The 27,843-nt window shown below is 36.3% G+C and overlaps 1 protein-coding gene across 11 annotated transcripts; it reads right to left on the reverse strand.

Moving 5' to 3' along the window:
- Positions 1 to 26,612, reverse strand: MARCHF7 (membrane associated ring-CH-type finger 7). Of its 11 annotated transcripts, none has more exons than XM_087709931.1 (12): positions 23,110 to 25,477; positions 22,166 to 22,328; positions 20,787 to 20,945; positions 17,394 to 17,574; positions 16,824 to 16,985; positions 11,550 to 12,654; positions 11,211 to 11,380; positions 9,775 to 9,884; positions 5,272 to 5,385; positions 3,623 to 3,671; positions 1,307 to 1,404; positions 825 to 885 (listed from the first exon to the last, which is right to left on the reverse strand). In XM_087709931.1, exons 1-11 carry the CDS (start codon positions 23,124 to 23,126, stop codon positions 1,355 to 1,357), a joined length of 2,280 nt encoding a protein of 759 aa, XP_087566057.1. In that variant the 5' UTR covers positions 23,127 to 25,477; the 3' UTR covers positions 825 to 885; positions 1,307 to 1,354. The 11 variants fall into 11 exon arrangements, with proteins under 11 accessions (XP_013914535.2, XP_013914534.2, XP_013914533.2 ...); XM_087709923.1 differs by having other exon boundaries at positions 825 to 888; XM_087709956.1 differs by having other exon boundaries at positions 1,307 to 1,362; positions 23,110 to 25,475.
- Positions 26,613 to 27,843: the final 1,231 nt, after the last annotated feature.

Here is a 27,843-nt window from a genome sequence, read left to right on the forward strand (position 1 = left end):
TAGGATTGCAATTTTTATTTAACAAACAAGTGACAACACTAGAAAACACATTGATAACCAGTGCCTTATCAGTGAATGTGGGTTCTAAAAAATGTTCATTCAGATAAATAGCTTGGTTAAGATTCTAAACCATAAGTTTTATTCCTTCCAGAAATGCTGAAATGTTTGTGTTTACTGCTGTAATTCCTCATTGGAATTTGTACATAATATTATCAAATATAATCCGCAGTTTTGAAATCAATACTTATAAAAGCCTTAATTAACACTTATTAGTAGCCCCTTGCAAGTTTATTGCTTTGAGTTAAACACTCCTCCAGAAAAACGTAGAGAAACTTAACACTAATTACAGAACCCATTCACTCCCTCATTCAATCTAGGTTGTTCACACTGGAACCAAAATGATGAGACTTCCCAATATATATTTTTAAGTGGTAAGTTAACAAAGAATTATCCCCTCCCCGCGACTTGAACTTGCAAACTCATTTAACAGTTCCACTTAGTGCCGGCAGAAGAGCAAAACATGAGAAACATTTCCCAGAATTTATAACCGATTTCTGTAAGAAGTTTATACAAAAAGAACTCTTCCTTACAGATAAAAATCATACCCTTGAGAAGAAGGCATACATCGTCATACTCTGAAAGAAGAAAGATACTCTTGCAGACTGAATGAGCAATATCCAGTATCTATGGATACCAGTGTGCAACAGCAGATTTTCTGCTTGACTCAGCAGTTCTTCAGAAATCTAATAGAATTCATCATGGTTTACTAAATAAATGTGCACTGGTGATACTTGTGTCAGCTGAGCATTCAGCCCTTTCACTCCATCTATGCAGCATCAAGGGTCCTATCGAGATCACCATCTTCAGAATCATCATCATCTGAAGCTGCTGAAAGTACAGAATATAATCAGAAACTTTTCAAGGACATTATTTTTAATGTGACATAGAACATCTTGTAACACATTTATGTATGTTTGAACTTGGTGCTTCGTAATGGAGTGCTTCCCTAAATTAATATCTATGTACAACTTTAACTTAACATCTCTGAAACTAAAAATCAAAATGCACCTATGTATACTTATGCTAAAGTATACTGCTTTTAGTAAGCACATGAATGTAAAAGGATATCAAACTTTGTTTAAAAAGTAATTTGAGAAAGGAGAAGGATAAAATTTAGAAAATTAAGTAAAAATATGTAAAGCAACTATCTTTAGGTACCATTTCAATAATTCTCAATGGGAGCCCACTAATGAAATTCTTGTATACTTTCTAACAACTACAATTCTATAAAAATGTAGACACTTACTTGCCAACTTTCACAATATTGTTCTGCCCATCATTTCAATTTAACATGTTAGGAACCTATAGGAATGGTTTGTGGTTTTTTGTTTTGTTTTTTTACAGCTGCACAATTTAAGAATGATAAAGGGCCAGATTTTTATCAATGCAATAAAGTGTTTCACATCATATATGATTTTGCTTTGGTTTTAATGTGCAAGTACAGAATATGAATGGCAATATATAAATAACTTTAGCAAGCATCTTAAATACCAAAAAGACTAACAAAGGATTTCTTTTCCCAAAAAGAGTATGATTAAATTACATGGTTAAGATTATTATGAAATAAATGTGTTAAGGAGTAAAAGCCCTTTTAAAGCAAAAATCCAGATGTAGCTAGTGTAAATGAATGGTCAAAATCCAAAATGTCCTTAACAGGAAGCCTAAATTTGTAAATGAAGTAAATAATACCAAATAAATAAATGAGGTTTGTATTAAATATCTATATATGTATGAACAGGGAACAAGGAAAACTTTTATGGACACAAATAACATTCATTCACAGAATATAATTTTAGTTTCTTTTATCATCACCCTAACCTACAGGTGAAACTTGAAAAATTAGAATATCGTGCAAAAGTTCATTTATTTCAGTAATGCAATTTAAAAACTAATATATGAGATAAGACTCATTACATGCAAAGCAAGATAGTTCAAGCCGTGATTTGTCGTGATTGTGATGATTATGGCGTACAGCTCATGAAAACCCCAAATCCACCATCTCAGAAAATTAGATTATTACATGCAATCAATAAAACAAGGATTGTGCATAGAACAATACTGGACCTCTAAAAAATATAAGCATGCATATGTACTCAATACTTGGTTTGGGCCCCGTTTGCAGAAATTACTGCCTCAATGCGGCATAGCATGGAGGCTATCAGCTTGTGGCACTGCTGAGGTGTTATGGAAGACAGGATGCTTCAATAGCGGCCTTCAGCTCTTCTGCATTGTTCAGTCACATGTCTCTCTTCTTTCTCTTGGCAATGCCCCATAGATTCTCTTTGGGGTTCAGGTCATGTGAGTTTGCTGGCCAATCAAGCACAGTAATCCCATGGTTATTGAACCAGGTTTTGGTGCTTTTGGCAGTGTGGGAAGCAGGAAAATGAAGTCAGCATCCCTTTAAAGCTCGTCTGCGGAAGGAAGCATGAAGTGCTCCAAAATCTCCTGGTAGACAGCTGCATTGACCCTGGTCTTAATGCACAGTGATCCAAAGTCTTGTTGCTCAGTGGTCCAAAGTCCTCTTTTCTGATGAGAGCAACTTTTTCATCTCATTTGGAAACCAAGGACCCAGAGTATGGAGGAAGAATGGAGAGGCCAATCAAGCACAGTAATTCCATGGTCATTGAACCAGGTTTTGGTGCTTTTGGCAAAAGTTGCTTGTTTTATTGATTGCATATAATATTTTAATTTTCTGAGATGGTGGATTTGGGGTTTTCATGAGCTATACGCCATAATCTTCACAATTATGACAAATCACGACTTGAACTATCTTGCTTTGCACGTAATGAGTCTTATCTCATATATTTAAGTTGCATTACTGAAATAAATGAACTTTTGCACGATATTCTAATTTTTTGAGTTTCACCTGTATGTAATGGACGGTAGGATATGCAAGTGGGGCCTTTAGGCATAGAGATCTATAGAAAAAAGACATCAAATGTACACACAATCTAAAGATGCAGGAGAAAAATGGGTTGGCAGTAACAAGGGTTCATTACAACTGCTGTATCAGCAACCGTATCTTAAATGGAACTACCTCAAACAGACATCACCCCATAAGATGTTTTATTAAAAGTATACATTCCCCAAAAGATAATTAGAGTCCTATTAGAGAAAGACTATTCTTCAAAGATCTTTAGCTGAACCCTCCCAATGCCTACCTGAAAGCAAGTCTATGATCACATGTTTGAGTCAGCAAGATGAGCCTTTCTTAGGTATATAAAAACTGATCAAGACTAACCAGGTTCTAGTAATTTCAGTGGATGGACTTTGTTTCTTTCAATTATAAATGTTAAGTGTATGCATACTATGGCGAGTTTAGTTTAGTTTTTGCCATTCAAACTTTCTCAGAGAAGAAAGTGCAGGGGACTTTGAAACAAGTAAACAGATTGTGTTTCCTCAGGAACCGGATTTTGAGATTTGAGTTCTTCAGGTGCCCTTACAATTTCTTCTAATTCTATCTGAAAACTGCAGATCAACTCAGATATTTTGGTACTTAATATTACATATAAGAATAAACTGTACTTTATCCCTTTTTAAACATAGTAGTAAAATCACCTACTTTCAATATCATCCATGTGTGCCTGAAGAGTTCTTGCAAGATTAATAAACTAGAAGCAATGCAAAAAGGCAGTTTTAAAAATGCAACTCACCACAGGACCTTACACCATTAAAAATCCAATACCACAAGTAAATTTTTCAAGAATTCCTCATTTCTCATATACGTGAAAAGTGCCTACTGTCTCCAGGAACACATCTTACGTAAAAACATGCGAACTGGTGGATTATAAATGCATTTAGACCCTTTAGAGAAAATTGCATGCAACAATGAGAATGGCTGTGACCCAGTGGTTCACTTTTTACATTTTTCTGTTAAGAAACGTAAGGCTGCGTGCAACTGAGTCAATGCTGCTGGAATGTAAAAGCAAAAATGGTGCATGATTTGAGCATGTTTTGAATTTAAATTCTCCTGGAGGTTTTAGCCTGAGCTGATGAATGGGCAAAATCAGCAACACTGCCATTCAGTTAAACATAGGGTATTTAAATCTCCACCTTATAAAAAAGAACTATTTAAGAACAGAGTCTAAATATTAAGGGCACTTTCTAAATTATCAAGAATTCAAGAAAGCTGTTAAACTGCTGCAGTTCTAATAGACCAAAGCATTACAAAGAAGAGTCCGTTAAATATACGTATAAATCCACTTGCATATTTCATCATTTCTGATACAACTAAGTGCTTAACAATTTAGTTGCAGATTGGGATATACATTATATTAAAAAGAACAGAATATAAATAAAAGAATATCCCCACATAACATTTTCCTAAAATATATTTAAGATTTGTTCAAAATAGATATGTATAAGCTAGAAAATGAGAAAGACAGTAAAAATATTAGTAATAGTTACGACCACAATTTCTGTTGCTAAGTGAGACATTTGTTGAGTGAGCTTTACCTCATTTTATGATCTTTTTTGCCACAGCTGTTAAATTAATCACTATACTGGTTACGATAATAACGCAGTTAAGTGAATCTGGCTTCCTCATTGTCTTTGCTTATCAGAAGTTTTCAAAAAATGATCACATGTTCCTGGGACATTGCAACCATCATAAATATGCAATGGTCACAAGTATGGGAAATGGTTGTGTCACTTTTTTCAGTACTGTTGTAACTTTGAACAGTCACTAAATGAACTGTTAAGTCAAAGACTTAACTGAAGTATTTTCCCTACAAAGAAAAACTAGGATGTTCCCATTTTGGGAAATGGACTTAGAAAATGAAGACTAAAACAAATTAATGGAAGGCAGCCTTTCCTTTTCAGAAGGCCAGTAAATCAGCCAATAAGATAGTTGCCAGATTATAGTAAGATACCCAAAATATATTCTGCTTTGTTGTCTTTCCCAGCATACTTTTTAAAGCAGGTGTTACCTTAGCTATGTAAACCCTAAAGCGGAAAGGCTGCGTTATCAACACAGCGTACATCTAGCTACTCTCTGGCCACGTTCCTTTCATTCTATGGTTTTAAATGGAACCCCTGACCTTCTTGAATGTCTTTTGGGGAGCTGTACAGAACATCAGGAAGAAGAGCAAAAAGCACACATTTGAAATTAGTCTCTTTTGGTTCTGGACATATAATATTTGAAAGAGATGGAATGTGCTTTAATTGTAGTAACAAACTGGTTCTATTACAGAAACAAGTCATATCCCTTACCCGGATACGTGTGTTGGCCTCACTTGTAGTTCCCAGCATATCTGAAAAGCGTTGTTCGCACAAATGTAACAATACTACAAGGTAAAGCCCAGAACTGATAAATTCATAGTCTGCCTGGAAAAAGAAGGCATTAGAAGTCAGATACTCAAGCTTTCCAAAATATATACTGTGTTTTCATGATCATGTTCCCCTTGATTGCAGGGGTACAACTTCAGACTTGGATCTGAACTTTCTTGAACATTTGAAGAAATAACTCATCTAATCACACTTCCTGATGATTCTTCATTTCAATTTACTGCCTAGCTCTCCATTCCAGTAATTATTGTGACAAATCATTTTGAGTAAGGGTTGAGAGCCATATAATTTACATCAACTGTTTTGAAGTCCTTGTTGCTAAACAAACAATGCCTTTAATGCCCAAAGTTCACAATCTGACGTTCAAGTTTAAACAGTTATAAAAACTGAGAACCAAATATTAGACAGTACATTTCAACTATTCTAATTGGAAAATTAATACTGTTTAGCATTTATGAGAAATAAAACCCTATCTTTGGTATATAAGAAAGTAATTAAGAAAAGAAAAGATCTGGGGAACCAATCAGAAAAAGACCATTGGATTCCAATTCTCCTACAGACTTTTCCCAGTGGTCAACTGGGCAAAATAGTATAGGCTCAAATTTAGTAAAGTGTGTTTACACTGCAGTACTTTTTGGAAAGGAAAACCAATTGTCACTGCCAAAGAAACCCAGTGTCTTGAAAGATTTATGCATGTTCCTTAATCCCAAGGATCCTTATTTCAGCAGTATTAGCAAATGAAATAGGTTTATTAAAGTTCATTCTCACTTCCTATTTGTATCATTTTCAAATTCTAGTCTTCCAAAACCCCAGGCAAATGAATTTGAGAACACATAACACAGCACAAGCAAGTTACAAGATTCTAAGATGTCCTTCATTCTCCGTCACTCTCTCACACATGCTCAAGAAAAAGCCACAGAAAGTCTAATAAATGGTATACAAATTTAATACAAATACCCTCGTCCAGTTCCCAGGGCTCCTAGCAGGAGCCAGGGTTCAGATCGTTGGAGCCCAGATACTCTAAAACCTATTAATAGCATAACTGTCTATTAAATCATGAAAACCAAAAGGGATGCTTTCTTTGTGCATGTAGACTGGAGGGGTCAGTTGAGTAGGCTGCTTCCCATGCTATTCAGTAGCAACTCAACTTTGCAAGACAGATCCAACTGCTCAGATGCAAACTGAATTGTTGTCTGCCAGTGAAGATAACTGGACGTCTTGTGATCTGGAATCATTATAAGTTTTTGAGTCCCAAGTACGTAGATAGGATCCTATGCATTTAGTTCCATTATTTCTCCATTTGTTGGTTCAGTTTAATAAAGCCTCCTGTGATGGCAGAAGGTTGAATCTGAGTAATCAGTAATTCTCTGAATGAGGGGTTGTTAATGACATCTCTGAAGATGCCCTTACTTAAAAAAATATATATTTGATCCAACTGACATAGACAATTATAAACTTGTTCCCAACCTTCCTCTTCTTAAAAATAAGTGGTGACCTACAAATGAAAAACACCCTAGACTGAGGGAGCAGATTGTTTGGACTCTTGGCAGTCAGAATTCAAGCTGGGTTACAGCACGGAAATGGTACTGGTTGTCCTTGTAGATGATCTTTGAAGAGACTGGGATTTGGGAATGCAACCCTCCTCCCTTTCTTGATCGGTCAGCAGCTTTTGATACTATTGACCATGGCATTCAGGAATTATCTCCAAGGGACTGGAATAGAAGGCCCTATTTTGGAATGGTTTGCTCCTTCCACAAAGCCCAGTTCCAATTGGGTTAGTAGGAGAGGTCTGTGGGCAGGTTTTGTGGAGGGCCTTTCCGCACTCTCCATTCCTTTTTAACATTTACATGAAATCATTGGAGGTGGTCTTCTGTGGGTTTGGTATCCATATTCTGATCATACTGAAATATATGCCCCATTCCTGATACAATAGAAGTGCTGACCTGGTGACTAGAGATTATCAGGGTCTGGCTTGGGATGAAAAGATTTCAACCCCTCCAAGATGGATTTGAGTTTGTGGCCTGAATAATATCAAGGATACACCATATTTTATTCTGAACAGGTTGTACTTTGCAATTTGAGAGTCTTCCTAGACTTAAGAGTTCCTGTTTGAGAAACAAGCAGCTTTAGCTAGGAAGACATTTGTAGTTATAGCTTTTGTGTGTGTATACACACTCTACATGGGGCTGACTATGAAGTATCCTAGAAGCTACAGCAGATGCAGAATGCAGTGGCCCAAGCAGTGATAGGCATACAGATGAAACTCGAAAAATTAGAATATCGTGCAAAAGTTCATTTATTTCAGTAATTCAACTTAAAAGCTAATATATGAGATGACTCATTACATGCAAAGCAAGATAGTTCAAGCCATTTGTCATAATTGTGATGATTATGGCGTACAGCTCATGAAAACCCCAAATCCACCATCTCAGAAAATTAGAATATTACATGCAATCAATAAAACAAGGATTGTACATAGAACAATATCGGACCTCTGAAAAGTATAAGCATGCATATGTACTCAGTACTTGGTTTGGGCCCCTTTTGCAGCAATTACTGCCTCAATGCAGCGTGGCATGAAAGCTATCAGCCTGTGGCACTGCTGAGGTGTTATGGAAGACCAGGATGCTTCAATAGCAGCCTTCAGCTCTTCTGCATTGTTCGGTCTCATGTCTCTCATCCTTCTCAAAAGAGCAACTTTTGCCAAAAGCACCAAAAACTGGTTCAATGACCATAGGATTACTGCGCTTGATTGGCCTCTCCATTCTTCCTCCATACTCTTGAGTTCTTGGTTTCCAAATAAGATGCAAAAGTTGCTCTCATCAGAAAAGAAGACTTTGGACCACTGTGCTTCATTAAGACCAGGGTCAATGCAGCTGTATACCAGGAGATTTTGGAGCACTTCATGCTTGCTTCTGCAGACAAGATTTATGGGGATGCTGACTTCATTTTCCAGCTGCCCACACTGCCAAAAGCACCAAAACCTGGTTCAATGACTGTTGGATTACTGTGCTTGATTGGCCAGCAAACTCACCTGACCTGAACCCCATAGAGAATCTATGGGGCATTGCCAAGAAAAAGATGAGAGACATGAGACCGAACAATGCAGAAGAGCTGAAGGCCACTATTGAAGCATCTTGGTCTTCCATAACACCTCAGCAGTGCCACAGGCTGATAGCTTCCATGCCACGCCGCATTGAGGCAGTAATTGCTGCAAAAGGGGCCCAAACCAAGTACTGAGTACATATGCATGCTTATACTTTTCAGAGGTCCGATATAGTTCTATGTACAATCCTTGTTTTATTGATTTCATATTCTAATTTTCTGAGATGGTGGATTTGGGGTTTTCATGAGCTGTACACCATAATCATCACAATTATGACAAATCACGGCTTGAACTATCTTGCTTTGCATGTAATGAGTCTTATCTCGTATATTAGTTTCACCTTTTAAGTTGCATTACTGAAATAAATGAACTTTTGCACGATATTCTAATTTTTCGAGTTTCACCTGTATATTGATATTCTTATGTGACCATACAACTTTAGAAGTTGTGCTAATTACCAAACCCAATCCAGGTGCAATGCAAAGTGCTGAATTGAGGTCCTAGATGGCTCTAGACCTGATTATCTGAAGGATCACTTTTTTCCATATTTACTTGCCTACTCCAACCAGATCATATAGATATACTTCTTACAAGGTGTCCCTATGAAATTGTTATCCAAAAGGGCAAAGGATGCAGACAGGCATTTTCAATGGATGCTTCCACTCTTTGAAACTGTCTCCCAATAGGAATTCTATCAGCCTCATCCCTCCTGTGTGTCAGAAAAACTTTGAACTTCAGAATCAATTCTGTTCTATTTTGCTTAGGAGTGCCCTTTGACCAGGAGGTATGTTTGTTGGTATATGGTATTGGTATTTGTTGCTGCTTGTTTTTTTATTTTTATGCTTATATGTATATGGAGTTTTTAAAAAATATTTTTATGCTGCTATGTATATGGTGTTTCAGCAGTATGATGTCCTAGTGATAAATATGCTCGCCTCCCACTCAGAATGTTGGGAATTCAATCCTAGATAGCTAAAGCTGTTTCTCTTCTAGGGCGCAAAGAAAAAATATATGCTGTGAACTCCATGTGGCATCAGGAAGGGCATCTGCCCATCAAGCGCTCAGTTCCATCTACTCGCCCCGACTCTACCCAGAATTAAGGGATTACACGGTTGTAAAAAGGGAGGTGTTTTATGTATATGAAGTTTCTTGAAGTATTTTACATGTTTATATTTTTAGCCATCTAAAATTGAAGAGTACAACATACAAGCAACATAAATTGTCTGTCATAAACAGATTATTTCTTCCACAGTTGGAAAAAAACCTATCCTGAGTCACAAGCACTAAACTGACACTTACCAAATTAGCCAAAATATACTAACTTGTTCATTTGCATGTGCTCTATGGAGTTCATGGATATCAAAATTGTCAAGATTGAGCTGAAGCTTCTCTTTACACAATTCACAGGTAGTTACATCTTCCAATGAAGAACCTGGCGGGGGGGATGTTATACCTTTTATTTTATTTAGCCTTGGCATTGAAAACATTCAGAAACAGTCAGCAATCATGTTGAGAAAAGTACATCATTAAACAGAAAACTATATTCACTACTATATATACAACTGTGATTCTAAGAGAAATAGGTAAGAGTAGAGAAATCAGGACAATCATCTAAAAATCAAGTGTCCCTGTTGATTCTTTTCACAGATTATGTATTAAGGCTATATTATTATTATGATAGTTAAGATCAAAATGCTAAACATTTTATAGCTGTCCATTCTATTGTTTCTATACCACATTATTTTTCAAAAAAAGATTTGCATTAAAATATGAATTTCACAGGTTTTTCAAACCACATATAATCTCAGTATGTGTGTGTGTGTGTGTTTCTTCTAATGAGTAAAATTCTAAATGAATTTTGAAATATTCTTGAATAAAACTCATGTTGAAACATGGTTGCTATTTCTGACTTCCTACTGGATTTCCCATTCATTTCACTTGTCAGAAGTCAGCAAAGAAGGTTGCAAATGGTAACCCCGTGGTGCTTTGATGTCATAATCACAGCCAGGGCTGGCGGGAGGGGGGGAGAAGAGGGGGGAGACAGCATGGATGCCTCCTGCAATACTTTGCCAGCCAAAACAGGATGCGAGGGGGGGCTTCTCAGGGCCCCTCGCAGCACATTTTTGGCTGGCAGAGCACTGCAGGAGGCTGTGGAGAACAAAAACGGGCCCAGTTTTGGCTGGTAGAGACACCATGGGCCAGTCCTTTGATATTTCCAGGCCGGCCCCACGGGCCAGATTTAAGCACTCTGCGGGCCTTGAGTTGGTACCCCCGTGCTAGATGCTTTCAGTATTCCCCATAATAGACTGGAGGGGCAGCAAGTTGTTCCTTCCTGGCAGGGAACAGGTCACTTTAAATAGGCCTACCGAGCAATCATCTGGGGATTTGTTAAGAGCAAAAAAAATAATGTTGTTTTGCTGTTCTTATTGCCATGATGCAATTCCTAATATGGACTCTTACTTGTACCAATAAAGGAAAATATTTGTAGCTCAGGGTTGAAATGAGGGGTCTTTGGTGCTTTCTCAGCTTGGTTGTTTTCTTTCAGACAATGATGTTGCATGCATTGATGATGTTGCCTAGTTTGGATAATGAAACATCTGCAAGAAAACAACCAAGCTCAGAGAGCACCAAGGACCCTCACGCTTACATGCATCCAGCCAGTTTCATTCATTTTCCAACTACACTTTAACAATCCCCTTTTGTGATCAACTTTCAAATTAGTCTATTTTTCCTGAATTGTGATCTTAAAAATTCTTACCCGAGTTAATCTTGGATTGTAGCCATTTTTTCATACACTCCTGGTGAACATACTGCAGACTTCCAGCACATTTACATGGCTCGATTAAGAGATTAGTGACAGATGTAGAGGACATTTGACAAATCCTACATATGTCTTCTTCCTCTTCTTCCTCTTCTTCTGAAAGAAGACTGAACAGAGATGAGAAAATTTACGATGTTGAATTAAATTGTTTGCATATTATGACATTAATCAGATACATCAGCATTTCCAAGATATTATTTGTTGCAATAAGTATAGGACTTGCCCAACAAAATTTATAATTAAAACATCATTCAAATGATAAAAATAGCTGTTTACCTCTCTTTAATTTTCTGAAGCTTTTCTGGATCTCTTGAAGATATTTTAGATTTGTCACTATCTTGTTCATTAGACTGACTCCAATTCGATGGAATAATATCTACAGTTATCATAACATTGTCGGACAAGTTATTTTCCAAAGTTGGCGGCATTGCAAACCGAAAAAGAGAGCCGGGAAACATTCCTGATAGTCCTGAATTTCTTCTAGGAGGCACTGACTCTGACCCTGAAGGAACAGATACAGTACCACTGGGTACTGCAGGTATCGATGGCCTCGGCCTGAGGGACTCCCTTTGTGTCTCAAGAGGTCCATCCCCAGCAGATTCTCTTCTCCTAAAAAGATGCAGTGACCTAGCAGATGTTTCAGAGGTAGAAGTTCTTGCAGTTTCATCTCTTCCTTCTCTTCTCCTTCTTGAAAACAAAGGTGTACATCTGTTCCTCAAAGATGATGACAGCCAGGAACCTGCATTTCTACTTTCAGAATTATGTCTGTAATTTCCAGGTTCTGTCTCAGCACTTGGATTTGGTGAAATACCTGCCAAACCCCAGCGTCTTCTAAGGAAGCTAAATCCCTGAGGACCAGGATCAGGTGTTTGAGCTTCTGTACCTTCAGAAGTTGTAAGTGGGTTAGAAGTAGTTGCCTGGGCAGGAGCTTGAGCTCTTAGAGCACTTATATCTCTAGAACCTAATGATCTTGAAGACGACAAAGAGTCTTGGCCAGACCTTCTTGGGAAAAAGGTGGAGGACATACTAGATGCCAAGCGAGATAGTAACTGCCTTGTTGAACGCCTTCCTTCAGTATCAGCAGAAGGCTCACTTAATGACCTTTGGGTTGGCAAAACTCCTTCAGAAAGGTTTGAGGTTCTGGTCCCACTTCTCATGGTATCTTGGGTAAACTCTGGCTGTATATTCCTTTCAGAAATCTCTACTTCTCTTGGGACATAGTTAGATCTTGAATTCCAGCTATGCTCTCTAGAGAGAAATGAAGATTCATGTTCAGAAGGCAACTGGCGGTTCATGGATGTGTTCAGCCTTAAAGAACTCAATGAGTTTTCCTTTGGTCTAGCTCCCTGTGCATATGAAGAAGCAGGTCTTTCCTGCAAATCTAAGAAGAATAAAAGAAAATTAAAATTAGACCCCATCTCCAGATTTAATCAAATTAAGGAAATATACTTCTTACAACATAGCTCTATCTGCGGAGTCCTTGGTGATCTCTGAGCTTGGTTGTTAGGCTACATACATTTTGTTCTCCGACTATCTATGGTAGGGCTAGAGAAACTCAGCTTTCCCCATTCCTAGCACCTGACAAGGCTGGCTTTCAGTTGCCAAATAGGCCCAACTGCTGAGTAAGCACAATTTAACATCTGACCTTTAAAGCTGTAAGTGACTCAGGATCTATCTATTTCACAGAAGACTTCTCTTGCTATGAACCTGCCTAGATCAGCAGGAGATACTATTCTGAAGATGCCCCTGCTGCTGAAATCTCAGCTTTTTGGTATGTGGGAGAGTGTCTTTTCTGGTGTTCCCAGGCAATGGACTTGCAACATTCTACAGGGAGATGGATTTGGTCTTCATTTTCTCAGTATTTAGGAAAACAATATGTTATTTTGCAAACATCAATTGTTAATTTATTTTAATTGCAGTAATGTTAAATTCATGTTTTACAGTTTTATCTTCGTTTCAATTGCTAAACTTTCCTAAATGTTTACAGGGGCAAAGAAGCAAGGTATATTCATTAACACTTTTATTCAGATTTTACTCTATTTGGGCTTTAAATAAAAATGAAAAATAAAAGTTTTAAATGAATTTATGAATCATATAAATTGTTAATTTCAATCCTATAGTAAAGCTAGCTAAAAGCAGTAATTATTCTTTGAAGAACAATTAAAACACCAGGTGTCATAGAATGAGACATTTTTGGCTGTTTGAACTGACTTAATGATCAAGTATGTTCTGGTAGTTACACTGCTTTTCATTAGCTGAAACTAGTTCTAAGAGTGATGAAGGCTATTGAAAATTACTGGTCCAATATGTTTTTTCTAACTGTTTTAATGTATAAAAAATGAGGAAAAATAGGGTAAACCCACATAAAAGGAAGCAAGGGAAAAAAAGAGAAAAAAAGGAATAAACAAAGCATATTACATTACATACAGGAAACCAGGTATATTTTTAAACATTCCATATATTACTGAGCAAGATCAGACTAGAATACATTTCATGATAATACAGGTAGGCCTTGACTTATAACAGCTCATTTAGTGACTATTCAGTTACGACACACTGAAAAAAGTGTCATGACTGTTTTTCAGAGTTACAACCTTTGCAGTATCCCCACCATCATGTGATCAAAATTCAGATGCTTGGCAATTGGTTGGTATTTATGATGGTTGCAGTGTCCTAGAGTCATGTGATCCTTTTTTGCAACTTTCTGACAAGCTAAGTCAGTGGGAAAGCCAGATTCACTGAATTATTAAAGGATTAGTAATTTAACAATAACAGTGCTTCATTTAACAACTGTGGCAAGAAAGGTTGTAAAAAAAGGGAAAACTCACTTAACAAATGTCTCATTTAACAATCAAAATTTTGGGCTCAATTGTGGTGGTAAGTCGAAGACTATCTGTATCGGATTTTATTCTGGCAGATATGTATACATTTGAAATTGAATCTGCTTATTGGATGGGTTTTCATTTCTATTTGACCCAAAAACTAAATCTCACTGTTGTGAGATATCTGAAATCTACAATACTATATTCTTTATCTGTTACACCAAGTAAAACCCCCGAATGAAAAGATGATAGATCCAGATATTCTTCCACTGATGGTTCAGAACTGAAAATGATCTAGTATACAAAAAGAGACTAAATATTTTTTCTTTTTCCAACTTTTTAAAAATTTCAGGATGTGAATTAAACAGGTAATAAACTTAAATAACTTTTTTTTTAATCTACTATTTACAATGGGCCCTGGAGGTGGAGTTTCTGTATTATAATTTCTGAACATCCTATTTAGGAATACTTGTGGGTTTAGCTTTCTTTTAGTTTTTATTCCAGTATTTACTTCTGGCTTTTTATTTTATTTTTAAACTTTTTCTTCATGTACATTTATTACTTGTTCTTGTGTGCTCTTTTTGTTGTGCTTTGCTTTGTTTTTTTCATTTTTAAAAATGCATATCGGTCTGTTCCTGACTTATATCAATTATTTTAAAGAGTTGCCCCATTTTTTCTAGATTTAAATATTTTAAGTTGAAAGGATATCAAAGTTATTTTATGTACCATGAGATTAAGAGATACACTGAACCATTTAAAAAAATCAAATTTAGGTACATGTAATCGCTGTTATTTGTGTAGCTCAAAATCAAGAACTTTTACAATTTGATATCTTTAAAATTAAAATTAAAAAAATAAAATTAAAATCATGAGATTTTTACTGCTTACTTTCTTTTTAGCATATAGCTTGCTTCAAACAGCTGTGACTGAAGTTCATATACAATTTAAAGACTTCTATGGATTTTAATTACATTATTTGGAAAATTTGGGAACAACCATTCCAAGGAAACTTTCTTCACATATGTATATAAATATTTCAAATGTTTTAACACAATAAAGTTGACATTAAAATCCCATCAAGCATATAAGGGAAGATAAACATAAAGATACATATCACTTCGACACTGATATACTTAAGATATATTCCTTGCTAATATAATGAACGTCCTTTCCATTTAGTGCTGTAATATTTCTAAACTGCTGGATTTTCTTTATTTAAATTATAGCTATCATATGATAATGGAAGTTTATCTTTCCTGATTCTCTGCTTTGTCACTGAACACATATTTTGAGTTCAATGTGCCTATGGATTGTAAGTGATAAAGTCAAACATATTGTTGGCAGAGTTAGAAAGAATTTGACCTTGCTGACATAATAGCAAGACAATTCCTTTTTCAGCCAAAGTCTATTATAGTTTCTGCATTAAAGGCACAATTGGAAAAGCTAAGATATGGTAATTTTTACTCTTATTCACATGACAAATTTACACTCTGGAATAATTTAAATTTGAAAATTGCAAGTAAATCTCTTGGATGGGAACAAATCATGAGAATTAATACCTTAAAGCTACTTACTGCCAAACATTTTTTTAAACAATCTACTATAAGAGGAGTTTGAATTGCCTAAGATTTGAAAATGGCAGAATATTCAAAACATATCCTAATTTCACTGTGTAGTCCAGATGCATTAACAGAATCTACATTTCCCATATTATCATCAGTACTGAAATGAGTTTTAAATGTTCTAAATCTACAGTATTTTATAAACTGTTAAAGAATATTGCTAAGGTAAATGGTAGTTATTTACAATTAATAAATCAATGGCTAAGAATCTTACAGAATATTATGTTATTTTACCATTTAATATAAATATAATTTAATATAAATATAAATCATACAAATGTAAGATACTTTTCATATTTGTTGGATATTTCAAAACATGTTTAAAATGTTTGGCTGTCAACCTCACTTATGTTGAAAATGGATAATGTACATTTATTCAAAAGGTATGGGCCCACTATTGTTTTATTTTAGTTTAAAATTCCTAAGACTACAGTAATATCTCTATCTCTATCTCTATCTATCTATATATATATATATCATATACAGTGTAAAGACATAAATGTACATCTGAATTATGTATTAAAACTTGGACATTCTGTCTCTAAAAATGTCAATTCATTGAGCAAAGGGAACAGCAAACACATTACTTTTTTGGCATTGGAAATATACCAAAGATCTTGAATTTCCAATGTGTTTGTTATCAGCTTCTGAGCTAATTCGTTACTGACATACTGTAAATGGAAAGACTGATCAATAGTACTTTATGTGGTTACAGTTTAATTATTCATTAAAATTAGACCAAATATCATATTTCAAAATCGCCCAAATGGGGGCTTTCATGTCCCTGGCAGGAGCTGGAGCAAAGGACAAGTGCTCACCTGCCCCACAGCAGCACTTGAGTCTTGAACATGGGCCTGCTGTTTGTCAAGCAGCATCCTAACTATGTGAGCCACCATGTTCCTTATATTTCAAAATAATTTTTATTTAAAAGGCACAGTAGAGTCCTACAGATATTTAAACAATTAAAAATTAACTTGCTAGTAGACAGCAAGTTGTATATATGAAGCAACTAATCAATAGTCAGACATTACGAGAGCAATATAAATATCCCAGGCAAGTTTAAGGAACAACATGTAACTAAACATGCTCAGCTTTCCAATACATACATGCTGATGGAGGGAAATCACCATTCCTTTGACTACAATCCACAAAACTAACAGATGGCTCTGTCCTTTCTAGCTCTCTTCTCTCTCTCACAAGTTCAGTTGTTAATGATCCAAGTACCATAGATGAAGATCTGGGCACATCACTGTACCTCCATTGGGAATCTAAAGACAAGTTAAAACTATTTTTATTTTCCAGCCTCGTTATTTGCTTTAGAAATTCTACATTTAAGGCAAATCCACTTCCTATTAGGTACTGCTATCTGCAGAAACTTCAAAACCATACCCTTTCAATGGCTGTTCCTCTTCTCTGAAATAGCTTGACGTGGACATCAGAAAGGGTCTATCCTTCATGGTTTTTAGAAAATCAATTAAAATATAGTTTGCCATCAGGCCACAAGTAACAAGAATGTCATTATTACTCTGATGAGGAATGGTGTTTTAATTTTGATTGAATATGGCACTCTTGTTTTTTACACCTTCTATTTATTTTCCCTTTGGAGAATGGAGTGGCAGTTTGGAGTGCTAATAAGCCTTATTATACATTTTTTTACTATTTAACATACAACTTACCTGAAACTGTGCTTAAACCACTACTTCTCATACTAGAGGTAGATGTATAAGAAAGTTTAGGTCTTTTTGAATCAATATCTTGTTGTTGGCTATGCAGTCTTGAAGAATATGCTCCCTGAGTTCTTTCAGATTCACTCAACCAAGATGGTGCAGGAAGTGATGATGATGATGATGATGTAACCTACCAATTGGGGTTTGAGAAGATTATTAATATACTGATAAATGACTTGTTCTTTAATAGTAAACAAGAAGAAGATTCAACCAAAACTATTATGCTGAAAAGGCTTGGATAAAACAACCAAGAGAACCAGTAAATGAGAACAATTTTAAAAGAATAGTCTAATAAGCTATTATTCAAACATTACAATAAATGTATTAAAAATAACAAATTGCATTACACTAGAGATAATATACCAATGCATTGTAGTCCTGGAAACAAGGTGAAAATTGTTCTTTTTGGAACAGTTCTGTCAAAACAGTTTAGCATTATAAACTCTAATTATGGTATTTTCTTAGTATTTGGAAAACCTGTCTGAAATGTAAATCAATGTTTTGTTTCATATGAATATTTGCAAGCTCTCTTTTTACTCAGATTTCATGCAAAACTCATTTAAATATGTACAATCCTTTAAAGTTGTTATCCCACTATTTATTTTCATATTACACAAGAATTTATCTTCCACACTCAGGCAGCTGCTCAATTAACTGAATTGCACATTAGGGCAGTCTTGAAAATAGTTGAGAAACTTAGCATAAATTGTATAGCAGTTTCTCAGTTGGAACTGCATGTGAAATGTATCAATACCTGCGTTTTTTTAAAATTTGAACTGGCTGCCAATTCTATTTCAGACTAAATCTATCCTGACCTTCAAAATTCCAACAGTGTAATCCTAGTCATTTTATCTAATTCAGAAATAATTCCCACAATCTTACAGAAGCGGATTCCAACACAAAAATGTAATCTGCATAAGTTTATCCCAAAATCTTTGTCCATATATTGCCCTACCCAAACTCCATTAAAATAATGTATGGGATTAAATAAAGATACCAATACCGGAGACAATATTAATTCCAATAAAGCAGAGGAATTTTAGTGGTGCATTTACTTTTCTGGGCTTTAAAATTATTGGTTTAGGATATTTTGCCATGAGTGTTTTCAATGTATGATTTTATGTTTACTATATCTTTTTATTTTTACAAGCAATAGTAAAGCAAATTACAGAGTTTAGCATTGATTATTTTTCATAATAATGTTACTGTCTGATTAAAAAATAAGCACAGAATCAATTGGAAGAACAAATTTATGCAGTATATTTTTTTTAATTGAAACAGTATTCAACTACATATAATTATGATTTGGAAGTACCTATTACTTTAAAAGAAACTTTTAAGTTTAAAATAATAATGTTATTTACAACTTGCATTCGTACTCTGTGATGGAATTTAGATCTATATCAGTAACTGTCTGAACATCTAAAAAACTAAAACTAATTTATTTACATTTTCTTTAATTTACAAAATTTGGAGACTCTGACTCCAATGCAACTCTGCATAGTCTATATGGAGAATAAAAAACAGTAAGAGAGCCAATACACAAAAAATATAATCAACAAGGTTCCATAAATATCTTACAGTACACTTAAAGGCCAGACAGAACAGTTAGCTTTTCAAAGATTTCTGCAAGATCATTAAGATGAAAGTCCCAGGGATCTCTGGGGAATAATGTTCCAAAGAGTAGGCAGGATGCAGAGAATGCATGCTTCCTAGGTCTTGATAGATCAATTGAAAGGCCCCAAAACACACTGAGTCTGCCCTTTTCCCAGCAAGGCAAAGCTAATAAAAAACCTCTTTAAATTGTTACTAGATAGCAATTTAAACTATTAGAAATACTATTAAGAAATAGAAGTTACATGGAACTATTTAAAGTCAAGGCAAGATTTGAAAGACCAAAAAAAATATCTGCTGGAATTGCCCCCAAACTTGGCAGATTTGCAAAACAAAACTTACAGGCCACAGCAAATGACCTGCTTAAAAGATTAGATCATTATAGCATTGCTTATACATCAATAATCCTGGAGAATTCTCAGAAGAAAACCCTTTCTTCATCACACATTATTGCCTGATATCCATAAAGAAAACCTTAATCAGATTGTAACACTGAAATAAAATATTGAGACTCATTCAGCAAAAAATGAACTTATCCAGCACCAACTACACAAAATACATTTATGGGAAAAACTATGAAGCATAAAAAATACCATTCCAACTATTAAGTGGTGTATGTTTGTGCATGCAACAATACATAGCCAATATTGAGAGAGATTCAATGACATATCGATACATCCCAGAAGCTAATTTCCCACAATCAGTGAAAACTGATGCTGAAAAGATGTAGGATCGAAGTTTATCTCTAAACAACCATAAAATACTTACAGAAAAGGTCAAAATGGCATTCACAATCATAAGATGTTTGTATTATTGAAATCTGTGGAAGAAACCTCAAAAGTACAGTACATGGAAAGACACTGAAGAATATTCCTGAGCTAAACAAGTTCCAGAATGAGCATTGTGGAAAAAATTCCAAAAGCAAAAACAAAAAAACCTTTTAGTTGGTTACAGAAAATATTTGGAAACTGGTATTTCTGCCAAATAAGGTGTTACAAAATACAGGTAGTCCTTGATTTATGACCATTCTTTTAACAACAGTTTGAAGTTACAAAAGCACTGAAAAAAGTGACTAATGGCCATTCCTTTCACTTACAATTTTTGCAAAGTCCCTGCAGTCACATTATCAAAATTGGGTGCTTGCCAACCAGCATACATTTACAATGGTTACAGTGTCCCAAGATTGCTATTTGTGACATTCTTTTTTGGTGGGGGGGGGGCAGACACTCCAACAAGCAAAGTCAGTGGGGGAAGCAGGTTCCACATTTTGGATTAAATGCTCAGAAAATATCTTCCCTGTCTCTTTCACTGCCTCCCAGCTCCCTCCCTGCTTTGAGCCAACATCAGATTACAGAGAAAAACAGAGACACCCAAAGGGGAAAATAGACTCTGGCTAACAAGATGTGTCAGAGTTTGTTGCAGAAATCGCTTTCAGAAAGCACACATAGATAAATGATTCAGCAGGATTCATTAATTTATTTATATACATAACACCTCATGAGTAGATGTACAATCCCAGTAACTGATTCTTCCAAAGTGATAGTAGTTACAGGCAAAACACAGGTAGAGAAGAAAAGCAGTTTCAGTTCAGCAATTGAGTTTGCTTTAGGTTTTTTTTTTTTAAAAAAATATATTTTGTATTTTTTTTTCAATAAACTAAATGTTTTTACACACACATAACATAAAGACACAATTTTATCTTCAACAGATTAACTATGCAATTCTTACCAATCTATTTCTGCTTCCCAAAAATCTTCCAGACCAGGGACGATCAAGTGTTCCTGAGTAGTGAGTTGGAGAAGAAGCTGGAAGCTTCCATGAACTTTCATATGCTTCTCGTTCTTCAACAGACCAGTTTCTATTGGAACTATGCAACCTGCCAGATTCCTACAAAAAATATGTTTATTACTTAATGCCTTGCTTGGGCCATCATTCCACACAAGAAAATAAAATCTATAACATCTGCACTTTTTAAATAATCACATTTAAATATTTTCTATAAATCAACTGTTCCTATCCCATCTCAAAAATAAGTTTACCTCATCCTAAGTGGGTCATAACTGTAAGGCTTACTTTGTTAAAAATTCAGCTTCCATTAAATTATTTCCTAAGTAGGACCAAGCATTACTATTCTACTCTCACTGAAGAGAACGACTGAGATTCTGCTATACTGGCAACATTTGAAGCAAATGCAAGGAGTCATGTGAAGATTTTCTATTTTCAGGCACTGAATTTGCTAACCCTCTAAAATACAAATTAACTCATACCTCACAAATTATTCATATACTTCTTTTAGCCAAAACCAAATCATGTCTACTTATTTAAGGGAACATTTAACTAGTTTTAAGAAAATAAAGTACTAAACAGACAAAAGTGGAAATGAAAAGAAAAAAAAACAGAAGTGTATATATTCCTAAAATAGAAATAATTTCTTATTAATTTATAATCAATCAATTCTGTACCAGCAAATCCTGTTTCCAGGGATAAAGCAGCATATACTGTATGCTGCAGAATGAACTGTGGTAACAGCCAAAAATAAGTGGCAGAATACATGCAGAATTCCCAGGCTCAACACCTATAATTTTCAGTCATGTTAGAAAAAATTGCTTGAAAAGCCACTGTTGGTGTCAACAATACTTGTCTAGGTGATCATACTTAGGACATAGCAGTAAATATAACAAAATCCCAATTGAAACTAAATCCCAAATAGATACTAGTGTTATATTTTCTCTGTAAGTTTTTTTCAATAGCTATACAGTTATCATTACAATGAAGAGAGCAATAGAAAGAGAAGGGGTGGGGGATGTATCTTCATGTTTATTATAGGAAATAAAGTTATGCACTTCCATGAACTCCTTCTAGCAAACAGCAAACAGCCTGGTCAGTCTCAGCATAGCCTGATTTAGCACAAGCAGCTGATTGGGGGTTTGATCGGCTTCCTGGAATACCAACGATCAGTTGTTTCAGGCTGCGAGGTTTGTTGCCTATCACCGCTTCCACGCACCCCATTTTCAGCCTCCACATGCCCCCGTTTTGGCCCAAAAAACTCAGACAATTTGAACTCATCAACTAGAGAAAGATGGAGAATATACCATCATAAAAGTTACCTGGCGTCCAGAATCAAGTCTTACTGAAGACTCTCTCGTACGGTATGAATCAGTTAAACTTGTTCCACCACTTCCAGCTCCTATCCTAGCACTTCGAGAACCAGATGGCTGAACAGATAACCTCCGTGGGATTCTTGATGGCTTTGATTCCATTTTGTGTGCACTATATTAAAACAAATATTCAACTTTGCTAGTTAATGAACCGTTTAAAATATAGGAAAAGCTAGAGGTTTATAATTTAGATACTAATCAGTGGTTAATTTTGTCCCTATGTTTGTACACTAAACCACTGATCAATATTTTAAATACTACAAATGAGATATAAGCATCAAAAAGATAAATCTTATAAGTTGCTGATGATATTTAGCCAGGGTTAGGGTGCCAGGACACCTGAGAGATGCCATGGAGGTTCAATCTCAGTGCCTAGAGGATGTGATAGGACCTGGATAGGACACAACAGAATTCAACCTAACAAGATCAAGTGGGCTTTGAGTTTTTTGGGCTATCTGATTCTAGAGAGTTTTCATTTTTGGTTCTGATGTGGTAGCACTGCGACAGACAGACAGAGAGCACAATCTGGGTCTTCTTGAATTTGCAGTTCTTGCCTGAGAAGCAGGTTGCAACTGTGGCTAGGAAGGCCTTTGCATAGCTTTTAGATGTCATCAATTCCACCTAAAATCTAGTATCACTTTCTAGAGACCACTAATCTGTAAAATCTGCAAACCCCAAATCCATAAAATCTAAAGAAAGGACATCAATTGGCTAAACATTTATGAAATGTGCATTAGGTGTGAGTAAAGCATAGACACCTCATACATGTATGATTTACATTATAATCAAATTGGACAAAAGTCACCATTAAACATCACTTTTCAATAAATTTTTATTGCATCTTTACACATTCATACACTTCTAAAAATTTAGTTTAGTATATATTATAATACCTTATTTTACAATTCATATTGTCCCCCCGAAAACTGACTGTGGAATATAAAGAATATGCAATTCATTAAACACTGGTTTAGAAACAATTATTTAGACACATGGCCTAGAAGTAAACATAAGTCTTGCAGGCAAATAGAACTTTATCTTATTTTAATGCATATAATGTATCTCTGTATTTAATCAAGTATTCAATATTATTTTGTGTGAGAACCTGTTCTGTCAATCTCTGGTTTTCTACTATTATTATACATATGGATTGATTTTGGAATATTAAAACATTGAAAAATATAACTTAGATCATGGGATGGTTAGCTAAAAATACATCCTTACCAATACTGGAAGCATACCTATATATTAGATATCTATATATCTTAAATCCTTAGGATCTTAGATTTCATTATCAAAAACATATTGCATTTTTAAAAAAAATCCAATACAAGCCAATTAGATTGATAGAGGAGAATGAATCAAAGTACTATATATTGTTTCATTTCTGCACACCTGTAAGCTAGCAAATTCGATATCAAACCAGACCTAAAACAGCCAATATAATTACTTTGAATGTTATTAATGTTGCTACTCTTCTCACAGCCTGAATTCAAATATAATCAAAGTTGTGCCCTATTGTCCTACTTTTGACTATTTTGGCCACAGCAAAATCAAAACTAAAATAGAAGATAAATTAAGCTCTTATCAATAAACAAGAGTACATACATACATCTAGCTGAACAATCCAATCTTCCTTTCTGCTCACAAAGGACATGGTATGCAACAGAAAGAAGTTATAATCCTTTTAATGGTGCATCTTAAAACAATATTTCTTTCCTTACAATGTCAATTTCAAAAAACTGTGGCAATACTAAGTAGTAGAAAAAATTGTAGGCTTATTTGCAAACTGATCCATGAGAGTATCTGAGCAATTTCCTATTTTAGAACCCATTTATTTCTACACTATTAATGTACATCTGAATGCAAAAGAAGCAATCCTAAAAAAGTCTCTGTAAAAGAGTTAATAGTCATGTACCGTGTCTCAACATTTTTATAGCAGCTAGTCATTTACCAGTCTTATTTTATAAAAAATAAAATAGTCCAGAAAATTTCAAATATGATTCAAGATCAGCCACAGAATTTTAAATATTGTAACTCCAGGTCACTTTAAGATGAACCAGACAAGTCTTACTGGATTGTTCTAAGTACTAGTTTTAAATGGCAAAACTGCATTAAACAAAAGGAAATGCATTCCAGGTGTGTATTTCAGTAATAGGAGGGCTCATGACTGGTGCTGTGCTTACAACATCCCAATTAGAGGAAGGAAGAGAGAAGCAGTTAAGTACTATTTTCTTAACTGTTCCAGGAAATTAGAGTTTGGTAGCATTTTTTAGACTAACAATTTTATTAAAACATATAAACTTTCAGGAATTGTAGCTCACTTTAACACATATATGGAATGGTTAACAGATTTAAATTAAAATGGGACATGAGGAAGGAGAATGGGTTGGTACATATGAAAATAGTTATAAAAATCTAATGAATTGGCTATTGTAATGTGTTAAAATCATTGTGCTCGTCTGAGACCTTCTGGGATAGGCAGAAGAGTGTCTCTCAGATCTTTGAAGCAGATGAAGAGGAAGGATACAAGCAAAGGCAAAGACAGAAGGAACCAGCAAACATAAACATCTTTGTCCTATTCAATCCACAGAATTTAGCTGTATCAAACTCCTGCTGATATAGAAAGAGCAATATATCAATTCACAGGTTTTAGACAAATCCAATTTAGGGCAAGTTAGCACATTTGTTATTCAATAGATAACATCCAGCCTCCATGTTCTCCATCTACTACATAGCCAATTTCACTGTAAAAACCATAGCTAGAGAATTCTTATTTATAGAAGTTACACATATGCCTCATATACACATATGCTCAAATTAGTTGTGATATTAGTCTAGGCCTCATGCTAGAGGCCTCAAAATTGCTTCCTTTCAAAGGGGTCTTATATGGCTTACGTGTATTTGCTGGTGACCAGTAGGAGGCACTACACAACTGGTTTTGTCCTTATTGAGTGTTTCCAGATGGAGGCATCCTCCATAATGGACTTTAAAGAACTAAAGACTATGTAGCATGGGGGATACTTACTTATCCCTTGAAGAGACCCAATAAAGTCAAAAGTGGCCATGTAGTACTTCCTACTTGATCAGTAACTAATATAATACTGATATGGTCATAGGGTTGCAACTAAATACAATATTTTTCACTGGAGAGAAATCATACCCAGTTAGTGAAGGAAAATGAACAAGTCCTCTAAAAATCGGATACTCTCAAAACCGCAATAATTGCTGGGGTTTTTTTTTAACAGTCTGTTCTAAATACTAAAAAAAAAAAAACCTACCTCAATCCATCTATTTCAGTGGTTCCCAAAGTGGGGCCCAGGCCCCACAGGGAAGCAATTTGATTTTTAATGGGGGCAATTTGAACCTTGTTTAAACCAAAGTTAATGGCCTTTTAGGCTGGAGGAAACAGAGTTCACTTTTTGAGTAAGTAAGAATTATACGTCACAGGGCGGGGCATCAAGATTTTAGAGATCCTTAGGTGGGGCATGGCCAAAAAAGAGTTGGGAACCATTGAATTCAAATAGATTCTATTTGAATAAGAAATTCAAATTGATTCTATTTAAATACGAAATTCAAATCGAGGCTAAGCAGCACCAAGGGAGAAGCAGCAAACCGAACTGTTATTGGCATTCCTTTTTAATCAGATGATTTTTTTTTTAAAGGCCATCCTAAAAAGCTGGGGGGGGGGGAAGAGACTTGTAAAGGATTAGTCATATAACCTGAATGCCAAGCTGACTTAAGCACTCTATAATAAACACCCCAATGACCTCATACTGGAGACAGACCAGGCAACCCCGGGTTCCGACATTAATTTAACCACCTGAATATATGGAGAAGGTTGGCTCCTGACCTCTCTGAAACTGGTTTACCACGGAATAAAAAAACCGCTTTCCTCCCCAAAACCCCTTCTACGCTAGCCGACATTAAGAACAGCGGAAGGTTTCTCTTTCCCGGATTCGATTGCACAACGAAAGCCCCATGGAGGAAGGCGTCTCTTCGTCCCTCCTGCGGACGCGCCCAGAGCAGGCGTGCAAGCCCGGGGTCCGTTTGCCGAGTTAGAGCTCTCTTTCCGAACCGTACAAGGCGAACGGGGAAGGGGAAGGAAACGGGGCCAAGAACTTCGCCGCCCCAAAGCCCCACAAAATGGAGACCTTCCTCCGCTCCCAAAACCGTGGCACTTCCCTCCCGCGAAGTCAGGGGCCTCCGCCCGCCTCTTCGGCTTCGCTTTCTCCCTCCTCCGCAAGGCATCACCTGCTTGCGTTGGCCGCCGTCTCCCCCAGCGCCGCTCGCCGCCTTCACGGGCTCCCCCCCTCCCCAACCGCTCGCCGAGCCGACAATGGCTGCCGTCCGACTACCGTACGGTCTGTCCTGAGGAGGAAGCTACCCCAGCGCCGCCTGCCAATCACCGCGGAGTCAACGGACAAGCCGTCCCTTCAACTCTCGCGAGAAGAGCGGCCCTCTAATCCAGCCCGAAGCTTTTATACGGAAGTGTGGATCTCGGCCTCTCCCCCACAAGACGTCGTGGGGTGAGGCGAACGGCTCACCCGGAGGCTGCTGGGAAAGCGGAAGCGGTGGAGTTGCGTTAGTTGCTCTGAGCTCGCCTGGCGCTGGTCTTCGGTGGCTTCTGACGTATGTCTTACGTCACTGGGCGGCATTACATATTGTGCGGTGGATGGGGAGTCTCGGGGCTCTCAGAGAGGGAAAGGTGCAGGCGTGGCCGGGAATAAAAGGAAAGAGACCTTTTTGCAAAATTTAGTGATCTTACCCGTGTACGCTTCACACTACACAAGAGGAACTGATTGCATCAAAGAAGCTGCAATCCGAAAAGAAATTGCAAACGGTGTTCATGAGCTTTGTTTACTTTATTTATAATGTAGTGGTGTAGGGTCTCTTGCTTGGGGGGGGTGGACTAGATGATTTCCAAGGTCCCTTCCAACTCGGTTAATCTATGCTATATAAGTGTTGATCTGCAACCGATCAATCCCTAAAACAGGCTGCCAGTGATGGCTCAGCCTTCTTTCTCATCAAGAAGGCTATAACCAGTGGTACTGCTGTTGTTTTGGTTTAAAGGCAAAAAAAAAACCCTTTAATGAAAGTGCATTCCCTTGACATTGTTTCTCATGAAGTGTCACCTGCCACTGGGAAAAACAATAATCAGTTACTTAATTTGGAGTAGAATGAAGCCAGGTGAGCATAGTTGGGTATTTTGAATAGCAGGTATAACTGCCTGTCAAATTGTCGTCCTAAACAAGTTTCAGGCATGGCCGTGGCCTATGCTTGGCTTGTGACTATTATGCTGAACTATTTTTGAACTGGGTCAAGAACTATTTCAAAAGAATATTAAACCAGCGTCCAAAGCAGCCTGGATGACGGGTGGCAGGTACAGAAGCAGAGAATAAAGCAGGAGGAAACTCTTGGTGTAAACCTGAACTAGCCATTCAATCCCAGAAAAATACCGTATATGTTTGAATAAAGTAAGCATCAACCGGATGCAAGAAGGTGCTTCAAAGCAGGAATGGGCAAGCTTTTGTTGCCTTAATTCAAATGCATTTTCCCCAGGATGGCATAATGAGCCAAGGAGATGAGGCAGCTTTTTAATGAGATGCTGACAGATGTATAGCACA

The sequence above is a fragment of the Thamnophis sirtalis genome, unplaced genomic scaffold (genome assembly GCF_051295495.1).
Source record: "Thamnophis sirtalis isolate CommonGarterSnake01/CBP01778 unplaced genomic scaffold, rThaSir2_p1.2 scaffold_1, whole genome shotgun sequence".
In the NCBI taxonomy this organism is placed as follows: domain Eukaryota; kingdom Metazoa; phylum Chordata; class Lepidosauria; order Squamata; family Natricidae; genus Thamnophis; species Thamnophis sirtalis.

Excerpts from the sequence above, each read along its gene's own strand:
- MARCHF7 (XM_014059058.2), bottom strand. Across the intron at positions 12,655-16,823 it reads TGATTTCCCTCCATCAGCAT|ATTTGCAGGAAAGACCTGCT; the intron begins GTATGTATTGGA and ends TATTCTTCTTAG. Across the intron at positions 11,381-11,549 it reads CTTCAGAAAATTAAAGAGAG|TCTTCTTTCAGAAGAAGAGG; the intron begins GTAAACAGCTAT and ends ATCTCTGTTCAG.